We start from the raw sequence: 21,437 nt of genomic DNA on the forward strand, positions 1-21,437 counted from the left end.
AGCCAGGTGCCTCCTCCTGGTCTCCTGTGCGGGTGCAGGGGCCCAAGCACTTGGGCCATCCTCCACTGCATTCCCAGGCCACAGCAGAGAGCTGGACTGGAAGAGGAGCAGCCAGGACTAGAACTGGCACCCACATGGGATGCCAGTGCCGCAGGCAGAATATTAACCTACTGTGCCACAGCGCCGGCCCCTGGTAGAAAATATTTTAAAAAACTTGCATCTGTTCTGAACAGGTACAGATTTTTTAGGGTCATTGTCCCCCTAAACAACACAGAGCATTTACAACAGAGCAGGTGTGAGAATTCACCTAGAGATGACGTACAGTACATGAGAAGGTGTGTGTGGGTTACGTGCAAACACTACGCTGTTTCATCAAAGCGACCTGAGCCGCCAAGGATTTTGGTACCCAAGGATGGGGGTGGAGGTGTCCTAAAACCAGTCCCCTATGATACTAAGGACTGCTGCACTGCACTGCACACTGGCAGTCTGCTCAAGTTATCATACACTGCATGAGATGACATATGTGTTCTTCAGCTGCATCATGACGATCATTTCACAGTGTATACAAACCATCACACTGCACACCTTAAATACATGCAGTTTTTAATTTGTTGATCATACCTCAACAAACCTGGGGGAAAACTCAACTGTTAAACCCTGTGTTCCAGGTTGAAGCATTCTAGGGAAGCACATCAGTACTGGCAATGTGCTTGGTGATCAGATGGACTGACAGATGGTCAGAGATGCACACATGGACACATGGGCGTTTGTACAGTATCCATGACTCTACCTGTGTGGTGGGTACACAGGTATTCACGGTGCAATTCTTTCCACTTCAATCTGTTTGCAAATTTTTTCTTTTCTTAATTTTTATTTATTTGAGAGGGACAGAGAGAGAGGAAAAGAGAGAAGAGGGAGGGAGGGAGGGAGGGAAAGGAGGGGAAGGAGAGTGGGCACTTCCATCCACCAGTTTATTCCCCAAATGCCTGCAACTGCTGGCACTGGGCCAGGCCAAAGCCGGGAGCCAGGAACACAATCCAGGTCTCCCACATAGGTGGCAGGGCCCCAACTATGTCAGTCATCACCTGCACATTAACAGGAAGATGGAGTCCGCAGCAGAGCCAGGCCTCACACCCAAGCACTCCAATGTGGGCTGCCAAAGCCCCACCCCTGCAAATCCACATCCACTCCACGTGGGAAAGAACCTACAAAGCCAGACCACTGAGGCACACAGGAGAGGCTCTATTATTTGTATTTACAATAAAAGTTCCAGGTTTGTAAAAACTTGATTTTTGGAAACTTTTCTAGCTCACTCAAAGTAAAGAGTAGAGCAGAGTCCATGCACTGCCCCCAGGCTCAGCGATGCCTCTCACACAGGCCTCACTTCATTCCCGTTCCTTACTGTTCAATCCCAGATCTCATGTCATCCCACTTTCACACTGTACAGATGTCCAGAAAGTATGAACACTTGCTTGCATCTCTATGATGCCACTTCCACACCTACAAAGCCAACAGAAATGTCCCAACTATCTCAAAAATGTCTTCCTGCAGTGATCTCTTTGAATCACTTTCCAAACAATGTCCCTGGTACCCGTGGCTGTTTCTCCTCTCAAGTCCTTTTGGGTCACAAGCCCCTCCAACCTCCCCATATCTCCTGTTTATCCAAGAAACCAGATCAGCTGCTTTGTAGAATATCCCACCTCCAGGAATTAGCTGTGTGTGTCCTCGGGTGTTACTTAAATTGCTCCTCTACCCCTAATGTTCCCTACATCCCTGAAGTGAGCATTGAGGGCTGGTTTGGATTCAGGCTTAACTTTGTAAGCTTTTGGTTTGCCAACAACCCTCTGCAGGTGGCTCTGTGTGCTCCATCTACCCCACTCAGGACGAGAGACCACCAGCCTCCCTGGTGTGGCTGCAGCTTAGCTACAGGAAACCCACTTGTAAGTGAGGACAGACTGGGATGTCCATGAGCAAGTAGGTATGGTGAGCTGCGTGTCAAACCAGGTGCACCTCTATGCTTTGCCCAGGCTGCCCAGCCCACAGAGGAAGAAGGCACTTGTACCTGTTTCTGAGGTCTAGGTGTTTCAGACAGATGAGCCCTGTGGGCATTCACTACTTTGATTTTCTCTGGTGATAGGAAAGCTGCTGTTCCCCAAGGAGAGCCAGACTGTGTGCCATGAACGACACTGTGGACAGGGCCAAGGACAGGCAGGGCCAAGGCCACCTCTGAGATCTTGTTCAGCCAAAGGTGTCTGAAATCTTTTAAGCAGAAAATCTGAAGGCAATGCTGACACTGGGATTTACCTCTCAGGGCTGCTAGGAGATGCCAACAAAGTGCCTCGAGGTTTGACAACGGTGCTTGGGCAGAACATTTCTGTCTCAGCTGGGCAAGACCCAAACTTGTTCTGCAGGCAGAGAGCCACCAAACCGCTCCATGAAACACTTGCTAGATTTTCCTCTCTGTTACCCCGATTGAGACCTCGAGTCCAAGGACACCTTCCCAACGCACAGGGGTCTGTCTGCTTTCTCCAGTCAGTTCCCTGATGTTCACTGAGGCACATGTGAAACAGAAATGGCCCTGGTACCAAAGGACCACACTCCCAGGGCAACAGTGGTCTCCTCTCCCAAGCCAGGTTTCTGTACCTTCTGCCCAGTCTATGCAGGAGGCCTCTCTAGGGCACTGACTGACTCACATGGAAAAGCCCATAAAGGCAGGACAGTGCTGTTCTACCCTGAATGGTCAGCTGCCTGCCTGGCCTGCAGCCCAGTCAGATCCAGGATACTGGGAATCCACAAGATACTGAACCTGGGTTGGCAGGACCCTGGGTACAGTGCAGTGCCTTAAGAGTCTCAGTCACCAGTGTCCCAATACCTTCTTGGAGTGGCCCCCTGCACCTGCTCTGACGAGACATGCCAGCTCCATACACATGCATGCCCCTGCTCTTACCCAGCTAAGGTAGGGAAGGGGTTTGGCGTTGGGAGGAGGGCAGAGGCCACCGGCAGCCTGAAGAGGACTCTGTCTCCCTTGTCACTGTGACTGCTGCACCCCGAAGCACCAGTTCCTCCCATCATCACCTTCCTCAAAGGCCATGACAGCATCCTGCCACCTCCCAGCCTCGTGCTTCCCAGTCTTGCTTTCTGGAACTCACACTTGCTCCCGACACAACCATCACTCCCTCAGCTTTTCTGGTTACTGAAGCACACAACCCCTCTGTTCTTCCAAAACTCCTTCCCTCTTCCCTCTGATGTGTGCCCGGGGGCAGCTTAAAACAGAGCTGCAACCATCTGGGACCCTCCTGTCTGCATCAGGCCCGTGTCCTCCCTCTCCGGATCTGGGCAGTCCCGTGACAGCGCTGACAAACAACGAGGTGTTTGGGACGCTGTGTGATTCTGAGGCAGGCCCCTTCACCTTGCGGCAGCACCAAGGCAGCCCTCATGTGTGAGTGTCCCCTGATAGGATATTCAGACCTAGCCCTTGAGGGTCACAGCAGAGGTCCCAGGGGCCATGGAGCCCACTCCCCAGAGCTGTCCGTCACCTTCTGCAGATCTCCCCTGAGCACTGAAGCCTGCTTTGCAGCTGCACTGGGAAAAGCCTGGCCTGAATCTCGCTCCTGTCCCCACCTGAGCAAGACCCTCACCTCTGAGCCTCGGGGAGAAGTGCCTGTTTCCAGGGTTACACAAGCCGGGCAAGGCGCCTGGCGCAGCTACTCGTGCCTGGTATCCACTGCCATGCTTTCCTTCCCCACTGACCTCACCAGAGAGCCTTTCTCACTTCTGCCAGCAGCAGTCACTCCTATGCCTCTGCTACTCTCTGCCATTCTTTGCCACAAGTGTCCCCTTAGCCAAACTCCAGGATTCTTTTTTTTTTTTTTTTTTTTTTGACAGGCAGAGTGGACAGTGAGAGAGAGACAGAGAGAAAGGTCTTCCTTTGCCGTTGGTTCACCCTCCAATGGCCGCCGTGGCCGGCACACTGTGGCCGGCGCACCGCGCTGATCCGATGGCAGGAGCCAGGTGCTTCTCCTGGTCTCCCATGGGGTGCAGGGCCCAAGCACTTGGGCCATCCTCCACTGCACTCCCTGGCCACAGCAGAGAGCTGGCCTGGAAGAGGGGCAACTGGGACAGAATCCGGCACCCCGACCGGGACTAGAACCCGGTGTGCCGGTGCCGCAAGGCAGAAGATTAGCCTAGTGAGCCGTGGCGCTGGCCCAAACTCCAGGATTCTTAAACAATATTTGCTTGCTTTATTTTCTACTAAGGAAGCACTACAGGTAAACACAAGAAAATGAAAATGAAGAAAGTATCCCGCCCCCGCAGAGACAATCACTATAGGGAGTTTTTGCCTGGTTTCTAAAACGTTTCGGGGAGTGGGTGTTTGGCTTGGTGGTGGTCGCTGCTGGACCACCTGGTTCGAATCCCAGCTACACCACTTCTGATTCAGCTGCCTGCTGATGCACGCTCTGGGAGGCAGCAGATGATAGTTCAATACTTCAGTCCCTGTCACCCATGTGGGAAACTTGGATTAGGCTCTGGGCTCTTGGCTTTGACCTGGCCCAGCCCCGGCAGTGGTGGGTGAATCAGCAGACAGAAGATCTCTGTCTCTCTTGCCTTTCAAAAAAATGAAACAAATACATAAAAAAAAGTCTCTGGGGCTGGCACTGTGGCTCAGCAGGTAAAGCTGCTGCCTGCTGTGCCGGCATCCCGTATGGGCGCCAGTTCAAGTCCCAGCTGCTCCATTTCTGATCCAGCTCTCTGCTATGGCCTGGGAAAGCAGTGGAAGATGGTCTAAGTCCTTGGGCCCCTGCACCTGCATTGGGAAACAGGAAGAAGCTCCTGGTTCCTGGTTTTGGATTGGCACAGCTCCAGCTGTTGAAGCCATCTAGGGAGTGAACCAGTGGATGGAAAACCTCTCTCTCTCTCTCTCTCTGCCTCTCTATAATAACTCTTTCAAATAAAGAAATAAATCTTTTTTTTAAAAGTCTTTGTACCCATGAGATGCAAGTCATACGTGTGCTTCCATAGACAGATCCCAAATCCCGCTGACTCCTATGTACCTGCTTCTGTCCCCGAAGCCTTGGGTTGTGTAGATGGCACCACAGACAGCTGAGCTCGCTTTCTCACAGGGATCTGTCCATGTGCACCAGCTGCTGGCCTTTAGTTGCTACATAAGGCTCGAGGAACAGAACCACCTCTTACCCGCTGTTTGAAGCACAGACAGGGACTCTGGTGGCTAAGGCTGTTACATCACATAAGGAACAGACTGTGCCCAGGCCTGGCCCTCTAGGAAGAATGTCCAGGGCCATCCCTGGAAGTGCTGAGGCTGGTAGGGACCTCTGGCCTGAGACCCCAGGGCCACACTTACCAGCTGGGGTGCAGAGGTACTCACAGACCATAGAATGTGGTAGAACCACATGCTCCCAAGGCAAGCAGCCCCTGCCCTAGGATCTGACCCCAGGGGAGGTGAGGACAGTGTGACCACCTTGCAGGTGTGATGGCCATATCTGCCCACCCCTGGAGAAGGGGCCCCCCAGGGAAACCAGCCACAGTGCACATTTCCCAGGAGTTACAGCTCTGGCTGTGCACCGCCTGACAACCCAGCTCCCCCAGCTCCGGCCAAAGGCAGGAAGCACCCAAGAGAGGCACAGCATTACCTTGTGCTTCAAGTAACTCATTCTGAGGTTCCTTAGCACTCTCGGCTTCTTCATCCGACTTGAGACTCTGTGGGAAAATGTAAAGAGAAGGATGTGAAGCCCCGGAAGATGACGTGGCAGATGGAGCACCAGGGACAGATGGAACAGGTGACTGAGGATGCCTGCTGGGCCGGCAGGGGCACTGTGAGGCCCCCAGCGCTGAATGCTGGTTCTCACCCCACACACACTGAGGTCCTCTCGGACACAAAGAGCTCAGACAGAGACGGGGACAGACTTGCCTTGCTCCATGCTTGGGGCTCAACATAACCCAAGGTCATCAGAGATGAGAAACCAGCTCTCCACAGCAGTGCCATGGCTCAGGTGCCAGCCCCGGAGCCGGTCAGCGCTCCTAGCACCACCAGCACTCTCTGCACCTGTCCTTGTCATCCATTTCAGGTCAGTAATCAGGCAGAAGGCAAGAGTGGCTGCTCTGTTTCTCTGAGGCCCCCTGGGACAGCTCAATACATGCAGGCACCTGACCCCTCAGTGGTCTCTGTGCGCTTGCACCCAAGATCACAGGTCGGGCCGCTGAGAAACATGTCGGACAAAACCCTCATGTTTCAGTGTCTGAGGCAGCCAACCAGGGCCAGCACTGGCTGTTGGCCAAGTGCTGATTCTGGAACAAACACCTGTGTGACCGAGACTCCTCACTCTCCAACGCTGGTACTGACTCCCATGGGTCAGAGACTGCAAGTCAAGTGATAATAAACACTCAGCCTCCCCCTTCTAACACATTCAACCCAACTGACAGTGCTAAAGGGAGCCTTGCCTGGGTTCACAACCAAGATGAAGGGCCATGAGACAAGGGGTAGCCTCACCAAGCCTCTCGACTCGAGGCCCACATTTAAAAAAGAATAAAGAGGGGACATCCTAAGTTTAGTGGGGTTGCCCAGGGGCACTGGCCCTGAGAAAACAGACTCTAAAGCTGAAAGCCATGTTTGTTTTCCTTCAACAAATGTTCAAAGTATAAGCCAACCAAGAGGAGCCCCAGAGCTGTCTTCCATCACAGATGTTCAGATGCAGCTCCCTGTGCATGAGCTGACATTACAAGAGCAGGATCCGGGGACCTGCTGGGGTCCTTGACTAACTTGCAAGCTGTGGGCCGGCCCCAGGAATGTATTTCCCTATAGAAAGCACTGCAGGCCTCTGGCTGCCAGCCCCTGGGTGGATCTGAGGCACCTGTCGTGGATGGCTCAGGAGAGCTGGTGAGCAGGGTGACAACTCCCAAGCCAAAGGAGGTGGCTGGCTCTTGTTTACCAGGTTGTAAGCAAGGAGGGGGGTGGTTAGTGTATGCCAAATGCCTGAGACAGGAAGGACCATGGGCTGGTACACTTCTAACCTTCAGGTTACATCAATAAAGGCACCTTTGGGCTGGCGCTGTGGTGCAGTAGGTTAATCCTCTGCCTGCGACACCAGCATCCCATATGGGCGCCGGTTCTAGTCCCGGCTGGTCCATTTCCAATCCAGTTCTCTACTATGGCCTGGGAAAGCAGTAGAAGATGACCCAAGTGCTTGGGACCCTGCACCCGTGTGGGAGATCGGGAAGAAGCTCCTGGCTCCTGGCTTCGGATCGGTGCAGCTCCAGCTATTGTGGCCATTTGAGGAGTGAACCAATGGAAGGAAGACCTTTCTCTATGTCTCTCCCTCTCACAGTCTGTAACTCTACCTCTCAAATGAATAAATAAAATCTTAAAAAAAAAGGCACCTTTCCATTTCTGTCCTGGGCATATTAACATCTTACTCCTAAACACTGCCTCTCACAGTGACAGGTGAGGGGTGAGGGGTGAGGGAGAGAAAGAGCATGCAGGTGCAGATTCTTCATACTGCCTTGAGGTCTGAAGGCGCCCCATGGCCAGGATTATCCCGAGGATGAACAGACCCAACACAAGTGAAGACAAAATATCCAATGTGAACCCATGCTTCTGGAGACTTAAGATGCCTGGGAATGCTATCACCACCCCCCCGCCCCCACCGCAACACACACACACACACACACACACACACACATACCCTTGGAGATCATGTGCCATGAACTGTAATGAAGCCCAACACTGTTCCCCCAATCCTGGGGACCTGGGGTGCGGACCCACCTCCACGCTTTCCAGAGACGCAGACCAGCAGAGCTGGCCCTTCAGGCTGGCCTTGGCCTGCTGGTCAGGTACGTATTTGGCTTCATTGGCAGAGTCCCTCAGCTCCGGCTGGCTCCGGCGGCCGTACCACTTAGAGCCACTCACGTACTTTGGCGGGACAGCTGAAAGGAAGAGAGGCTTGCTGGGGGAGCCCTCTGAAGAGCGCTCTGGCCTCATGCACGCTGAGTTAGATACACAGAAAGGACTGGAAGAATGCAGCAAACGGGGGCGGGAGACTGAGGAAGCTGGAGCTCTCTGCTAAACTCTGGGTGCTGCCTACATTTTCACAGGCATCTTCTGCTTTTTTGTGTGTCCTGAAAGACTAATACAGAACCTAGCTTCCTATGGAAAAAAAAAAAAAAAAAAGCACCCTTCTGAGAACCCAAGCGCACAGCATTCTAGAGAGCTGATGGAGGCCCCACCTCAGGGGGCTTGGGCCATACGCACAGCCCGGTGGTCTCTGAAACCCACAGCTGGTCTGAAGGTCTGGGGCAGGGATAGGTGTGGATTTCAGCATTGGAAGGATCTCTGTTCACTTCCTGTTGCTATCAGAGGACACCCGAGCCTGGGTATTCATAAAGGAAAGCAGCTTATTTTGGTTCAGTTACGGAAAAGCAGATCTCGGTGTCTGTTGGGATTCTGGTGATTCTGGTGAGGACCTTGCGCTGCTTCTGGTCAGCCAAGCTCAACCCAGCCTCCTCTTCTGATGGACCCAAGGTTGGCGGCCATAGACCAGTCGTGCAGAGCACGGAGGAGAGAAATGATGTGGTCCTTGGCCTTAACGAGCATGAGGCCCAAGACACATCTGCCATGAAGTACTCTTCGGCTTCCTGGCTGGGCTGTGCCTCATTTGGGCCTGCCCCTTTCTCTCCAGCGGACCCCACTCTGGTTGCGTCCCTGCACTCAGACCTGCCAAACAGGAAGCGACTGTGGCACCGAAGGCAGCTGACAATGCTCACCCCTGGTGCAGCAAAGTTTCACCAGAGGAGACAGGCAAAGGCAGGGAGAGTTTCCAGATTAGCAAAGAATAAGAGAAAGTTTATCTGTGTTCAGCCAAAACAATGGAGGAAGGTGTTCACTAAAGAGCAAACGGAAGTATAAATGAACGAACAATCAATACAGGAAGCCTGTTGTTATCTACTCGAGATGCTGCCTACAGGAGCCACCTCCTCCTCCCTTTTTGCTAGAGGAGGTGCGCAAGAGGGAAACTCTGGTCAAGTGGGAAGCAGTGGTACACCCTGGGGGTGCCGGGAGACAATGTTCCCCCTGGACCATTGTCACAGAGACCCTCGGGGCCACCTCAGCCCTACATGGGTCAGACCTGTACAAAGGAGAGCCTAGTCACCCTGCCCCAAGGAGGTCAGGCCCACCCAGGGGAGACGCTGGTGATCCTGACCCACTCAGGGCCCCGCTGAGGCCATGTCATGGGCCTCATGCTGCTGCGTCATCACCGCATTCCATCCTCATCGCCTGCCAGTCAGCACTTGCTGTGGAATGACGAGCCGCCAGAACTGCCTGTCTCTTTCACGGTGTGCCCCTCAGCATCCTCCTCATGCAGTCCAGAGCCCTCACCTCCCTCCATCGGGGAAACACAACTTGGGAGAACACCTACGTGGCTCATCAGGACAGAGACTGTAATGGCAGAGGAATGGGCAACAAAGAGATTTGGCCCTGCAGTTTCACAGGGTCTCTCCTCTCAGGTGGGGAGCACCCTAATTAAGTCCCCTGGACCCAGGGTCCCTGCAGTCCACTGCACAGGGCACAGGAGGTGCAGCACCCGGGGGGCAGCACACCCACAATGCAAGCCTGACACCTCCTGTGCCCTCAGTGTGAATCTATTAGAGGAAAAGTGTGACCAAGCTCAGAACTCCAATGCACTTAGTTCTGTGTTCAGTACTGGTCTCGGATGAAGGGAGGAATATGACAGGGGAGCAGGGTCGCTCTTCAAACCCCAGGGCATGTGCTCCCCTGTGCACCCAGAACACCTTCTGATCACAGTGAGAGATGGTACAGAGAGAATGGGGACAAGGGATGGCACAGGCACAGTGGACAGCGAGAGGCAGGCAGGACAGCGAGATGAGGAGGACCGAGCTGGGGAGCAGGGACACGGGGAACTGAAACAAATGCAACCTCAGGGGGCCCAGGCAGGGCTCATTCTGAGCTTGGTGGATTCCCACAGCCCCAGGGCCAGCCCTTCAGATAGTGGATGGGTGTCTGGAGATGGACGGGGTGAGCCCCGCCCTCTAGCAAGAGGGGGAGGTGTCTCAGGTGGGACCCTGGACCAAAGAGAGGAAAGCAGAGGAAAGCTTTGAAAATTCTAATCTGAAAGAAAACAAGACAAGGTTAGAACTGGTAGGAAACAGCAAGGTTCTAACCCAGCTGAGGGTTTCGCCAGAAGAACCAATAACACGTGCCTCGGGTGGAGATGCTTTCAAGGTCAGAAGCATCACGCAGAGGGCAAGTGTCCCGTGCTCTCTGGCAGGAGTATGAGAGCACAGTGTGGAAGCCACAGTCATCTTCCTTCTCTAAGGCATTCTGACACCCATGATCATGTTGCAAACTCCCACGAGTTCGGGAAGGTGAGTGGCTGTGTGGGTCTTAAAGAGAACATGAGAGACAAAGCCACTCAGGACTCACTCGGGGCCGACTGGGATTCCAGGTGTCCCGGAGCCTCTGCGACCAGCAGGTGGTGGGAGGGTGACCACCAGCACCCAGCGGAAGGAGTGGGGCCTGGCAATGCACACACAAGGACTTACAGTTGGATGACCAGGACCGAAATCCCAGCCACCACTGTGATTTGGAATGTCTGTCCTCACCTAAATTCACTCTGGGGCTGGGCTGGAAGGTGGGATCCTGGGAGGTGTTTGGCTTGGGAGTACAGAGCCATTGAGAAGGGGTTCCTGCCTTTCTCACGAGTGCTCGCGGGTTCTCTAGCACTGGCTTAGTTTCCAAGGGCGCAGGTGTCACAGAGCACCGACCCCTGCCTCGTATTTGGTCTCTTCCACACAGGTCTGCTTCCCTTCCGCGTCCCACCAACAGCTGAAGCAGCAAGAAGTGCTCATTAGATGCAGCCGCCCAATCTCGCACTTGCAGCTGGCAGAACCTTGAGCCCACACAAACCTCTTCTCTTTATAGAGGAGACTCATCTCGAGTATTCTATTGCAGCAACAGACAGCAGACTAAGATACCAATCGCTTACTAACTGCGGGCTTGGGGGGTAAGTTCCTTCCCATGCCAGGTCTCAGTTTCTTCACCTGAGTAACAGGTGCAGCCATGCCATGGAACTCCCAGGGGGCTGACGGGGCTCTACTACAGCAAACACAAAGCTCAGTGCTCTCCTGCCCTTTTTCCTTCTCCACCCCCAGCCATGCAACCCTTCTTGGCCAGGACCTCGCTCAGCAGTGGTCAGCTGGTGGGAAAACAGGAAAGTGCCCACACATGTCACCTGGAACAGTCACACCTAACAGTGCCCTGCCACCACCCTCCACTCCCCCATGAGAGGACCTCTCTCCAGCCCTCCCACCAAGCCTGTCACTCTCCTTGCACCTGAGACCTGGACCAAGACCGAGTGGCTGATCCCTGAGAACATCACCAGCCCCAGTCCTATAACTGACTCCTGCCAGGCACAAACTACATTGCAGGGCTGGCCTGGGTCTGCCCGCCTGCCATACTGAGAGGCCCATCTGTGCTGCACTGTTAATTCTCAAATCTAGGAGCCGGCACTGTGGAGAAGTAGGCTAAGCCTCTGCCTGCAGTGCCGGCATCCCATATGGGCACCGGTTCAAGCCCCGGCTGCTCTTCTTCCGATCCAGCTCTCTGCTTATGGCCTGGAAAAGCGTAAAAGATGGCCCAAGTCCTTGGGCCTTTGCACCTGTGTGGTAGACCTGGAAGAAGCTCCTGGCTCCTGGCTTTGGATCGGCCTAGCTCAGGCCATTGTGGCCATTTGGGGAGTGAACTGGCAGATGAGGGACCTCAGTCCTCCCTCTCTCTGTAACTCTACCACTCAAATAAATAAAGTCTTAAAAAATTCTCAAATCTTCCACTCACTCATATGCATTGGCTCATGACCCTGTGCTACAGGTGGAGCACCTATTATGGTGTATCACTACCTTACAGATAAGAAACTGCAAGAAGGGAAAACCCAGATGTTTTGTCCAAGTGCCCCCAGCTTTGCAGTGACAGATGGTGAAGCTAGAACGCAGCTTCTTCTTTTTTTTTTTTCTTTAAAGATTTATTTACTTATTTGAGAGGCAGAGAAAGAGAGAGAGGGAGGTCTCCCATCTTCTGGTCCACTCCCCAGATGGCCACAATGGCTGGAGCTGGGCCGATCCAAAGCCAGGAGTTTCTTCTGGGTCTCCTACAAGGGTGCAGGGGCCCAAGGACTTGGGCAATCTTCCATTGCTTTCCTAGGCCATAGCAGAGAGTTGGATCAGAAGTGGAGCAGGGGTTGATGCTGTGGTGTAGCAGGTCAAGCCACCATCTGCAGTGCTGGCATCCCATATGGGCGCCAGTTCAAGTCCTACCTACTCCACTTCTGATCCAGCTCTCTGCTGTGGCCTTGGAAAGCAGTGGAAGATGACCCAAGTGCTTGGGCCCCTGCAGCCGCATGGGAGACCTGGAAGAAGCTCCTGGCTCCTGGCTTCGGATCAGCACAGCTCTGGCCATTGCAGCCAATTGGGGAGTGAACCAGTGGATGGAAAACCTCTCTCTTCCATCCCCTCTCTGCCTCTCTGTGTAACTCTGTCTTTCAAATAAATAAATAAATATTTAAAGAAAAGAAAAAAAAAAAGAAGTGGAGCAGTCTGGTCTTGAAACGGTACCCATAAGGGATGCCAGCATCACAGGTGGAGGCTCTACTTGCTACGCCACAGTGCTGGCCCCTAGAACGCCGCTTTCAGAACTGCTAGGTTATACCCCAAAAGCCAACCAATAAATAATGAGGAAAACCTGAACTCAACACGAGGTGATCCTCTCACCTGATTCTAGGGAACTGCTTTCTTCATCCGAGGGATCAACACCAGCATTTGACGACAGCACGGCCACAAAACCTTCCTTAAACTCCTCAAAGTTGACCTATGGGGATTTAAGTTTTAAAGGAAGACAGTGTTATTTTCAAGGGATCACAGGTTTAACTCATTACCCTTTAGGACTTTGTTCTCAGAACATTGAGATATTTAGTGTTTTGTTTTTTTTTTTTTTTTTAAAGAAGAGCATTAGAAGGAAAGTTAATGTGAATCATAATCCAACCACCAAATAAATACTATTAAACAATTTTATAAGAAAGAAGTATGGGGCTGGTGTTCTGATGCTGTGGGTTAAGGTGCAGCTTGCGAGGCTGGCACCCTGTCTTAGAGTGCAGATTCGAGTCCCAGCAGCTCCACTTTCGATCCAGCTCCCTGCTAATGCACCTAGGAGAGAGGCAAAGGATGCCCCAAGTGCATGGGCCCCTGCCATCCATGTGGGAGACCCTGATGGAGCACCTGGTTCCTGGCTTCAGCCTGGTGCAGGTCTGGCCACTTTGGTAATTTTGGGGAGTGAAGCAGTAGATGGAATATCGACCTCTCTTTCTGTCACTCTTTTAAATTAATAAATAAATAAACTTAAAAAAATAAGTCAAATGACATAATCAGAAAACAGTGCAGAGCAGAGAGACACAATGAGCACACAGCATCACCACACATAAAAGAAACCTAAAGGGCAACCCCTCAAATCAGGAAACAGAACACTGCCAATATTCTGAGGCCCCAGCACCACGCACTCCTCATCCGTCCCCTGCCCCTTCTCTGATTTCTCCAACTGTCTTGCCTCTGTATGCCTCATCAGCATGCATCCCTAACAAATGTGGCTCGAGTTGGATCTAAATGGATCATACCCATACATTCTTGATGGTCTTGCTTCTTTGACTCAGTATTGCTGCTGTGATACCCATTTAAGTTGTCACGCACAGGCATAGTTCGTTCACTTCCTCTACTGTACAGTGGGTCACTGGGTAAATGCAACAGTGAAATCAACCCACTCTCCCGCTGATGGACACTTCCACTGGTCCCACGCTTTACTTATCAAAAACAATACTGCGGTGAAGATGTCACTTGGGCCCCGGGGGTTTTGACACAGCAAGTCAAGCCGCCTCCTTGCAATGCATGCATCCTGTATTGCAGGGCTGGTTCACTTCCAATCCAGATCACTGCTCAAGTGCTTGGGCCCCTGCTACCCATGTGGAAGGCTCACATGGAGTTCCAGTTTCCTGGCTTTGGCCTGGCCCAGCCCTGGCTGTTGGGACCATTTGCGGGGGGGGTCCCTGCTCTACTTCCAGCTTCCTGCCAGTGGGCACCCTGGGAGGAAGCAGAAGATGGCTCAAGCACAGGTGTCTCTGCTACCCACATGGGAGCCCTGGATTGAGTTCTGGCCTCCAGCTGTTGCAAGCATTTGGGAATGAATCAGCAGATGGAAGCTCTCTCTCTCAGTATATGCAGTAAATGTTCTTCGTGCACTTCTTGTGCACTCCCCTCCCTACCCCATGTCTCTGCTGCTCTGCTTTTCAAATAAAATGAAAACAACAACAATACTGATCTGAACACCGTGGTGCCCACGTCCTTAGCAGTGTGCCTTCTGCAGGTTCCCGACAGGCACTGCCAGTGCACAGAATGCACCTACTTATTCTTGGTGAAGTCCAAGCCTGTTTCATCAGCAACACTTTCACCTGAAAGTTCATCTCCTCCTTAGCAAAGACTGCCCAGCTTTCTTTTGGTTAGCATTGACATGATACGGCTTCATTATACTCATCCAGGTCTCCCACATGGGTGCAGGGGCCCAAGCACTTGCTGCTTTCCCAGGCACATTAGCTGGAAGCTGTATTGGAAGTGGAACAGCCAGGAATTGAACTGGCATTCATAGGGAATGCCTGCAATGCAGGCGGTAGATTTACCTGCTACACCACGATGCCGGCCCCTAGACCTGTCTTTTAATTCTAGTTTTCCAATATCCTCCTATTTTCTCCTGGCCTTTTGAGGCCCCTAAGACCACAGATCAATTTCATAACTGCTTACTTCAGAGCAGAAAATATTCTCAAGGCAAACAGGACTTTGTGTGCTAAGCTTTCCTCTCTGAATACTTGTCTTCCATGGGTTTTTATACTAATAATTTCTCACTGATTTCTTTGCTCCTTGCCATTATCTTGTTCAGTGCTTTGGGTAGCCCTCCCTGGAAAGCTGGCCTGAGTTTGCTAACTTGCCACTACTGGGATGCCTGCAGCTTTTTAAGGACTGCATAAAATGTCATAAAATGGACCCACAAGAATTTAGTAACCAACCCCAAACTGCAAAGGCTGTGTTCAATATCTTGCTGTCTCAGTCAGGGAAGTACTTCATTTCATACGAAAACAGAAGCTGTGTTTCTTTCATCTTTGCACCCCTGGCATCTGCATGCTGCTCAGCAGATAATAAAGGGCTACATGGATGCATAATGAAACAGCCACTCTGCTTGATCTAATCACAGCTTCGTGTCTTGGATAATAATCCACAAGCGTTCTTCCACCCCCAAATGCAGTGAGACCAAATGGTCCAGTGTGGTGACGAGTGAGTCTGACTCCATTCTGACTGTGCCTATGTTTTCCTGAATCCTCCCCTCCATGGCTCACAGAAGGAGACGTTTGCCTGCTAAGACTCATCATCACATCCTCCTATGAGCCCAGGCACATCCACGAAAATGCCAAGGGGTAGGCCCCTTGATCCACAGACACTTTCAATTTTAAAATTATTTTCAATAACATGTTAAGAATTGAGAAAAGAATTCTTTGTTCCAATTAAAAATTTTTTAAAAAGATTTATTTATTTATTTGAAATGCAGAGTTGCAGAGAGGCAGAGGCAGAGGCAGAGAGAGAGAGAGGGAGAGATCTTCAATGTGCTGGTTTACTCCCCAAATGTCTGCAGTGGCCGGGGCCGATATGAAGCCAGGAGCTTCTTCCAGGACTCCCATGCAGATGCAGGGGCCCAAGGACTTGGGCCATCTTCTGCTGCTTTCCCAGGCCATAGCAGAGAGCTGGATCAGAAGAGGAGCTGCCGGGATTCAAACTGGTGCCCATATGGGATGCCAACACTGCAGGCGGTGGCTTTACCCACTGTGCCACAGCACTGGCCCCTCTAATTCAAATTTAAAAATTCAAGCTGGGGCTGACTGTTTCACTTCTGATCCAGTTCCCTGCTAATGCACCTGGGGAAGTAGTGGAAGAACAGCAACCTGGAAAAAGTTCCTAGCTCCTGGCTTCAGCCTGACCAAAACTACCCCTGGCTGTTGCAGCCATTTGGGGAGTGAACCAATGGATGGAAGACCTCTCTCCCCCTGTCTCTGTCTGTCTCTATCTGTAACTCTGCCTTTCAAATAAATAAATATGTCTTTAAATAATAATAAAAAAAGATTCAAGGTGAAGATCCTAGCCATTTGTTTAAACACACACACACACACACACACACACACACACACGGACATTACATAAAATAGGCATGGAAATTCCCCGTGAACGTCACACGAGTTTTAGGCCACATTAATTTTCTGACTTAAAAGCATAGCTTGATATTGCTTTAACAAGAAATAGGAATTAAAAACAAGCATACCCTTAAAGCCTTCAAAAATTGCTTTGCTATTTCAAATATGAGAATTGGGTTTCTGTTTTAATATAAATGTTAGTTACTACAAGGAAACTGGATGCACAGGATCTGCCCTGAAAAGCTCATCCACTCTCCTGGATGAAGGATTCATCTTGATTTCCTTGAGATTTCCTGAACTCTCCACCTCTGCTTCAGAGTGGGGACAACTGTATATTTCTGGCTTGACACCTGCTTCCCTAAAACCTCTGAGTAATGCTCCACCTAAACGGGGGCTGAGTGAGCTCTGCCCTGAACATAGCACAGGGACAGGAAGGGCTCTGGACAGAGAGATCACCAGCTGTGAGCACACCACAGAGGGGACAGGGCACAGAGAAGAGCTGCAGGGAGGGAAGAGAGGGCAACTTCAGGTCAGGCTCAGGAGCACTGATGCCAGCAGGACCTCTTAGCTTCCCCAGCAACTGACTTGCTTTTGGGAAACAGAGTCGTGGACATGGAACAGGCAGAAGGAAGGCCAGAGGGATGCCCATGTGGCTCTGCCCGGAGGGAGTGCTTGCTGGAAAGGCCAGGTTCCTGTCACTGCTTGTAAGTGTCTGTCTATCTTCCAACATCTTTCCCCACAGTGCTGCAAGACGCCTGCAGGCTCCCTAGAAGGGGCAGTATCTCCAAGGAATTTCAAGTAACCCAAGCTGTCTCTTTGCTGATGCTGAGATACTGATCATTTTTCTCCTGTCATAATCTGATGTTTCTAAATCTTCTACCATTTCTGCAAATACTCAGCATGACGTAAAGAGAGGCTGGGGAATGGTAGGGTTTATTCAGTCAGCTGAGGCTGCTACAGGGCTACAAGCCCAGAAGTTATTCTTTTGGTCTGAATTTTCCAGACTGTCAAAAATATCAAGAAAACATCATTGCTCCAATAAGTAAGAGTGTCAAGGGTTGGTATGATAGCACAGTGGGTTAAGCCTCAGCTTGCAACACTGGCATCCCATATGATGGAGCATTGGTTGGAGTCCTGGCTGCTCTGCTTCTGATCCAGCTCTTTGCTAATGTGCCTGGGAAAGTGTGGAAGATGGCCCGAGTTCTTGGGTCCCTGGCTTCCGCCTGGCCCAGCCCTGACTTTTGCGGGCATGAATCAGTGGCTAGCAGATCTCTTTCTCAGTCACTCTGCCTTTCAATCAAATAAATAAATAATATTAAAAAAAAAAAAAACCAACAACAAACATCCCACAGTGATCTGTAGGACAGATCTCCCCACCTTGGGTTTGGAAATTACATGTGCTTAAAATAAATAAATAAGTAAATAAACAAGAGTGTCAGTGGTTTACAAATGTGTCTTTTGCTTACACAGGTCCCAAATATTGTTCCAGGTGATGTCAAGAGGGACCAGAACAGTATCGAAAATCCATCTGTCCTTAAGCCTCCTTTGAAAAAGGCAGGAAGAGAACAGGGAGACAGGAAGGGCACGGCCTGTTTCCCAGAGTCAGAGCTCTGCTCTGCTGTGTGGGCACAGAGGTCTCCTCAGAGGCTGACAAGGCCTGGATCCACCTGGATTCCCCCCTAGGTCAGCACTGAGGGATGTGGGGGGCAGGGGTTTGTTTTTCTTTTCTTTCTGTACAACAGCCAATTCAGGAACACTTACAGGCTGATTTTTCCTCCTGTTATGGATTTGATTAAGGCCTGAGGACAGGAAGTTCCTTCTTCAAAGTTAAGATGAACAAGGTAACAGCACTGTTTTCAGCACTAACACACTAACATCCGCGCAGGGGTGAGGAGGAACAGGGAGACACTCAGTGCTTCCATCATGCAGGCAGACTGTGGTCTGAAATCTAGAGGTCACCCCTCCTGATGACCTTGGATTCCCAGAGGAAGGAATTCTTCAAGTTCACATTTTCTATCTGCCAGACGGCACAAGAGGAACCCTTTGTTCTTACAGCAGTAGTTACAGCTGTGCCCAACTGCTGGAAGAATTTTACAGCGGATCTGCCTTTGAGGTGCTGTGAAGCTGGCCCAAGCCAGCGCCAGTCCCAGATCCAGCCTGTGTTTCTGTGACCCACAGGCTGCCCACCCGCACCAATCCCCTCTCCTCCCTACTGTGGTCCAAACCGCTACCCCATCTGCAGAACAAGCCTCTGGAAGTTCCTGTGCTAAAACAAAAGCAGCCTCAGGGAAGCTCCTTCTTCGATGTGACATTCCACGGAGGGAGCAACACCTGCCCACTTCCTAACAGCTGTGCTCCGGCGAGCACCTCTGTCCCCCTGAGCCCTGTCAGACACCCGTGGAGACCCACAGCAGAGCCCTGTGCCTGTCTGGACGAGGGCAGAGACCAGTACTCACCCTGGCAAAGTGGTCTTGGCCAAAGAGCGTCTGCAGGAGGACAGGCAGCTGCTTTTCCAGGTGCAGTTTCCGGCACAGTTGGGTCAGTTCATCCCGGTCCAGGAAGCCTGTGCCTGTGGTGTCGCAGCTGCTGTAGAGCTCCTTGAGCTGTAAGACGTAGCGGCTCTCCTCTTCTCCATCCATCCCATAGCAGGCTGCCCAGGCAAGAGGAAGAGGGAAAAATATCAAGACGCTCCTCCTGGCACACTCCTGCCCCGTCCCCCATCGGGGCAATGCAGGCCGTAAGGCACATGCGTGCATAGAAAGCATCCAGAGCCCCCTTAGGATCTGGTGTGGATGGGCAGATCCTGTGTTCTCAGCAGAGCCCAGAGCAGCCAGAGAGGGTGCAGACAGGAACCACCACAAGAATCAGAATTTCTCTGCAATATAAAGACAAGAGCAGCTGGCGCTGTGATGCAGCGGGTTAAAGCCATGGCCTCCAGCGCCAGTATCCCACATGGATGCTGGTTTGAGTCCCAGCTGCTCTACTTTGCATCCAGTTCTCTGCTAATGCTCCTGGGAAAGCAGTGGAGCATGGCACCCAAGTGCTTGGGCCCTTGCACCCACACGGGAGATCCAGAAGAAGCTTCTGGGTCCTGGCTTCAGCCTGGCCTAGTCTTGCTTATTGCATCCATTTGGAGACTGAACCAACAGATGAAGACCTCTGACTCTCCCTCTCTTTCTGAAACTCTGACTTTTAAGTAAATAAATAAATCTTTAAAAAAAGGAAAAAACAGTAATTCCAATAAAAATACACAGAGGATGTTAACCACGAAAAGAAAAAAGTAAATTACGAACAGCTGTGTAAAAACGCGCCTGTTACATACAGATACTGTTTGTATCTTTAGGGAGAGCCTTCAGGCCTCCCTGGACCAAGAAATGTGAAAACATTCTCACCACCTGAACTAGTGTTCCACTTATACGAATTCTGACAGTCTTCCGGTTCAGAGAAACAGAGATGCAAACCAGGATACAACTTTATCAGAGCATTATTCTGTAAGGATGGCCAAGAAAAGAAACTAAAATGCCCAGCAAAACAAAAATAGCTTGTTACAGGGTATTTCTGGGGCTGGTGCTGTGGTACAGTGCGTAGAGCCACCACCTGCGGCACTGGCATCCCATATGGGCGCTGGTTCGAGTCCTGGCTGCTCTACTTCAGATCCAGCTCTCTGCTACAGCCTGGGAAAGCAGCAGAAGATGGCTCAAGTCCTGGGGCCCCTGCACCACGTGGGAGACCCAGAAGAGGCTCCTGGCTCCTGCCTTCTGATCGGCACAACTCTAGCTGTTGCGGCCAGCTGGGGAGTGAACCAGTGGATGGAAGACCTCTCTATCTCTGTGCCTCTCTGTAATTCTGCCTTTCAAATAAATAAATAAATAAATAAACAAATCTTTTTAAAAAATTACAGGATATTTATATGACAGAGTAGTAAACCATCTCAGTAATCCACTGCATGGGGAAGTGTCCTTGGTAAATGCCAAGGCAGGATAAAAACTGTAGTAACAGCAGCTTCTTCATGGGTCATTTTACATATAATAAATCAACTATGCCTCATCACAATTTTATCATAAGCCTGTGTACTTTCTGGAGTAAAATATATGTGTGTATATATGTATATTTATATATATATTTAAAGATTTATTTATTTATTTGAAAGGCAGAGTTACAGGGAGGCAGAGGCAGAGAGAGAGAGAGGTGTGTTCATGGATGGCCATAACGGCTGGAGCTGCGCTGATTTGAAGCCAGGAGCCAGGAGCCTCTCTGGATCTCCCACGTGGGTACAAGGGCTCAAGGACTTGGGCCATCTTCTGCTGCTTTCCCAGGCCACAGCAGAGAGCTGGATGAAGCAGCTGGGACTTGAACTAGTGCCCATATTGGATGCCAGCACTGCAGGAGGCGGCTTTACCCACTACACCACAGCGCCAGCCTAGTAAAATATATTTTTAAAAAGGGAAAGCAAAAAGACATTAAAACTGCAATGGATGTTTTCACAGTATCAAACGTTTTTATCTTCTATTTTACAATTTATATTTCTCAAAATTTATGATAAGTAGTGCACTTTTATAAGCAGGTACTGAGTACTGAAACGTGACATATAAGAAGGTCCTAAAGCTATTAGGGTAAACCATATGAAACCATCCATATATGAACACTCTGAGCCACAAAAATGGCAATTTCCTATAGCTCAGCTTATTATATAGGCACCAGAACTAAGGATCGGTTCCACAAGGAGGAAATATGACAAGGAAGGCCTGAGTCAGACTTGTACCAGGGGCCTGAATCCAGGAAAATCTGCACACTCATCACTTTGCTCAGCAAAACAACATAATCGACACCACAAACATAAATGCTAGGTGGACTCTTCACAATGGCGTCTTAACTATGAAGGTGAAATCATCGGACCTATAGGGTCTGAAACCAGCCAGAGTCCACATAGCAGATGAACAAACTGGTCCGCCATCTCGGATCCCAGGCAGGTACAAACAGCAGGGAACCTGCCCGGCAACCTGGATGGGCAAGTCAAGTTACGCCTTCTCTTCCTGGACAGGACACAGAAGCTGAGGTAGCCAAGCGAGGTGAGCTGTGAACACCCACCTCCCTTCCAGCTGTTTTGAAACAGTAAATGGACAGGAAAGCATAAACAGT

General features: G+C 51.0%; 1 protein-coding gene across 5 annotated transcripts in view; it reads right to left on the reverse strand.

The window, feature by feature from the left end:
• NINL (ninein like) overlaps positions 1–21,437 on the reverse strand; it is a 146,077-nt gene that overhangs the window by 56,957 nt on the left and 67,683 nt on the right. For all 5 annotated transcript variants that reach the window (XM_051834438.2, XM_051834441.2, XM_051834442.2 and 2 more), the window contains exons 2-5: positions 18,755–18,948; positions 12,793–12,889; positions 7,778–7,938; positions 5,649–5,715 (exon numbers count right to left, since the gene is read on the reverse strand). In XM_051834438.2, coding sequence (XP_051690398.2) covers positions 5,649–5,715; positions 7,778–7,938; positions 12,793–12,889; positions 18,755–18,937 — 508 coding nt within the window. In that variant the 5' untranslated portion in view covers positions 18,938–18,948. The remainder of the gene's footprint in view (positions 1–5,648; positions 5,716–7,777; positions 7,939–12,792; positions 12,890–18,754; positions 18,949–21,437) is intronic.

This window comes from Oryctolagus cuniculus, chromosome 11 (assembly GCF_964237555.1).
Source record: "Oryctolagus cuniculus chromosome 11, mOryCun1.1, whole genome shotgun sequence".
Taxonomy (NCBI): Eukaryota; Metazoa; Chordata; class Mammalia; order Lagomorpha; family Leporidae; genus Oryctolagus; species Oryctolagus cuniculus.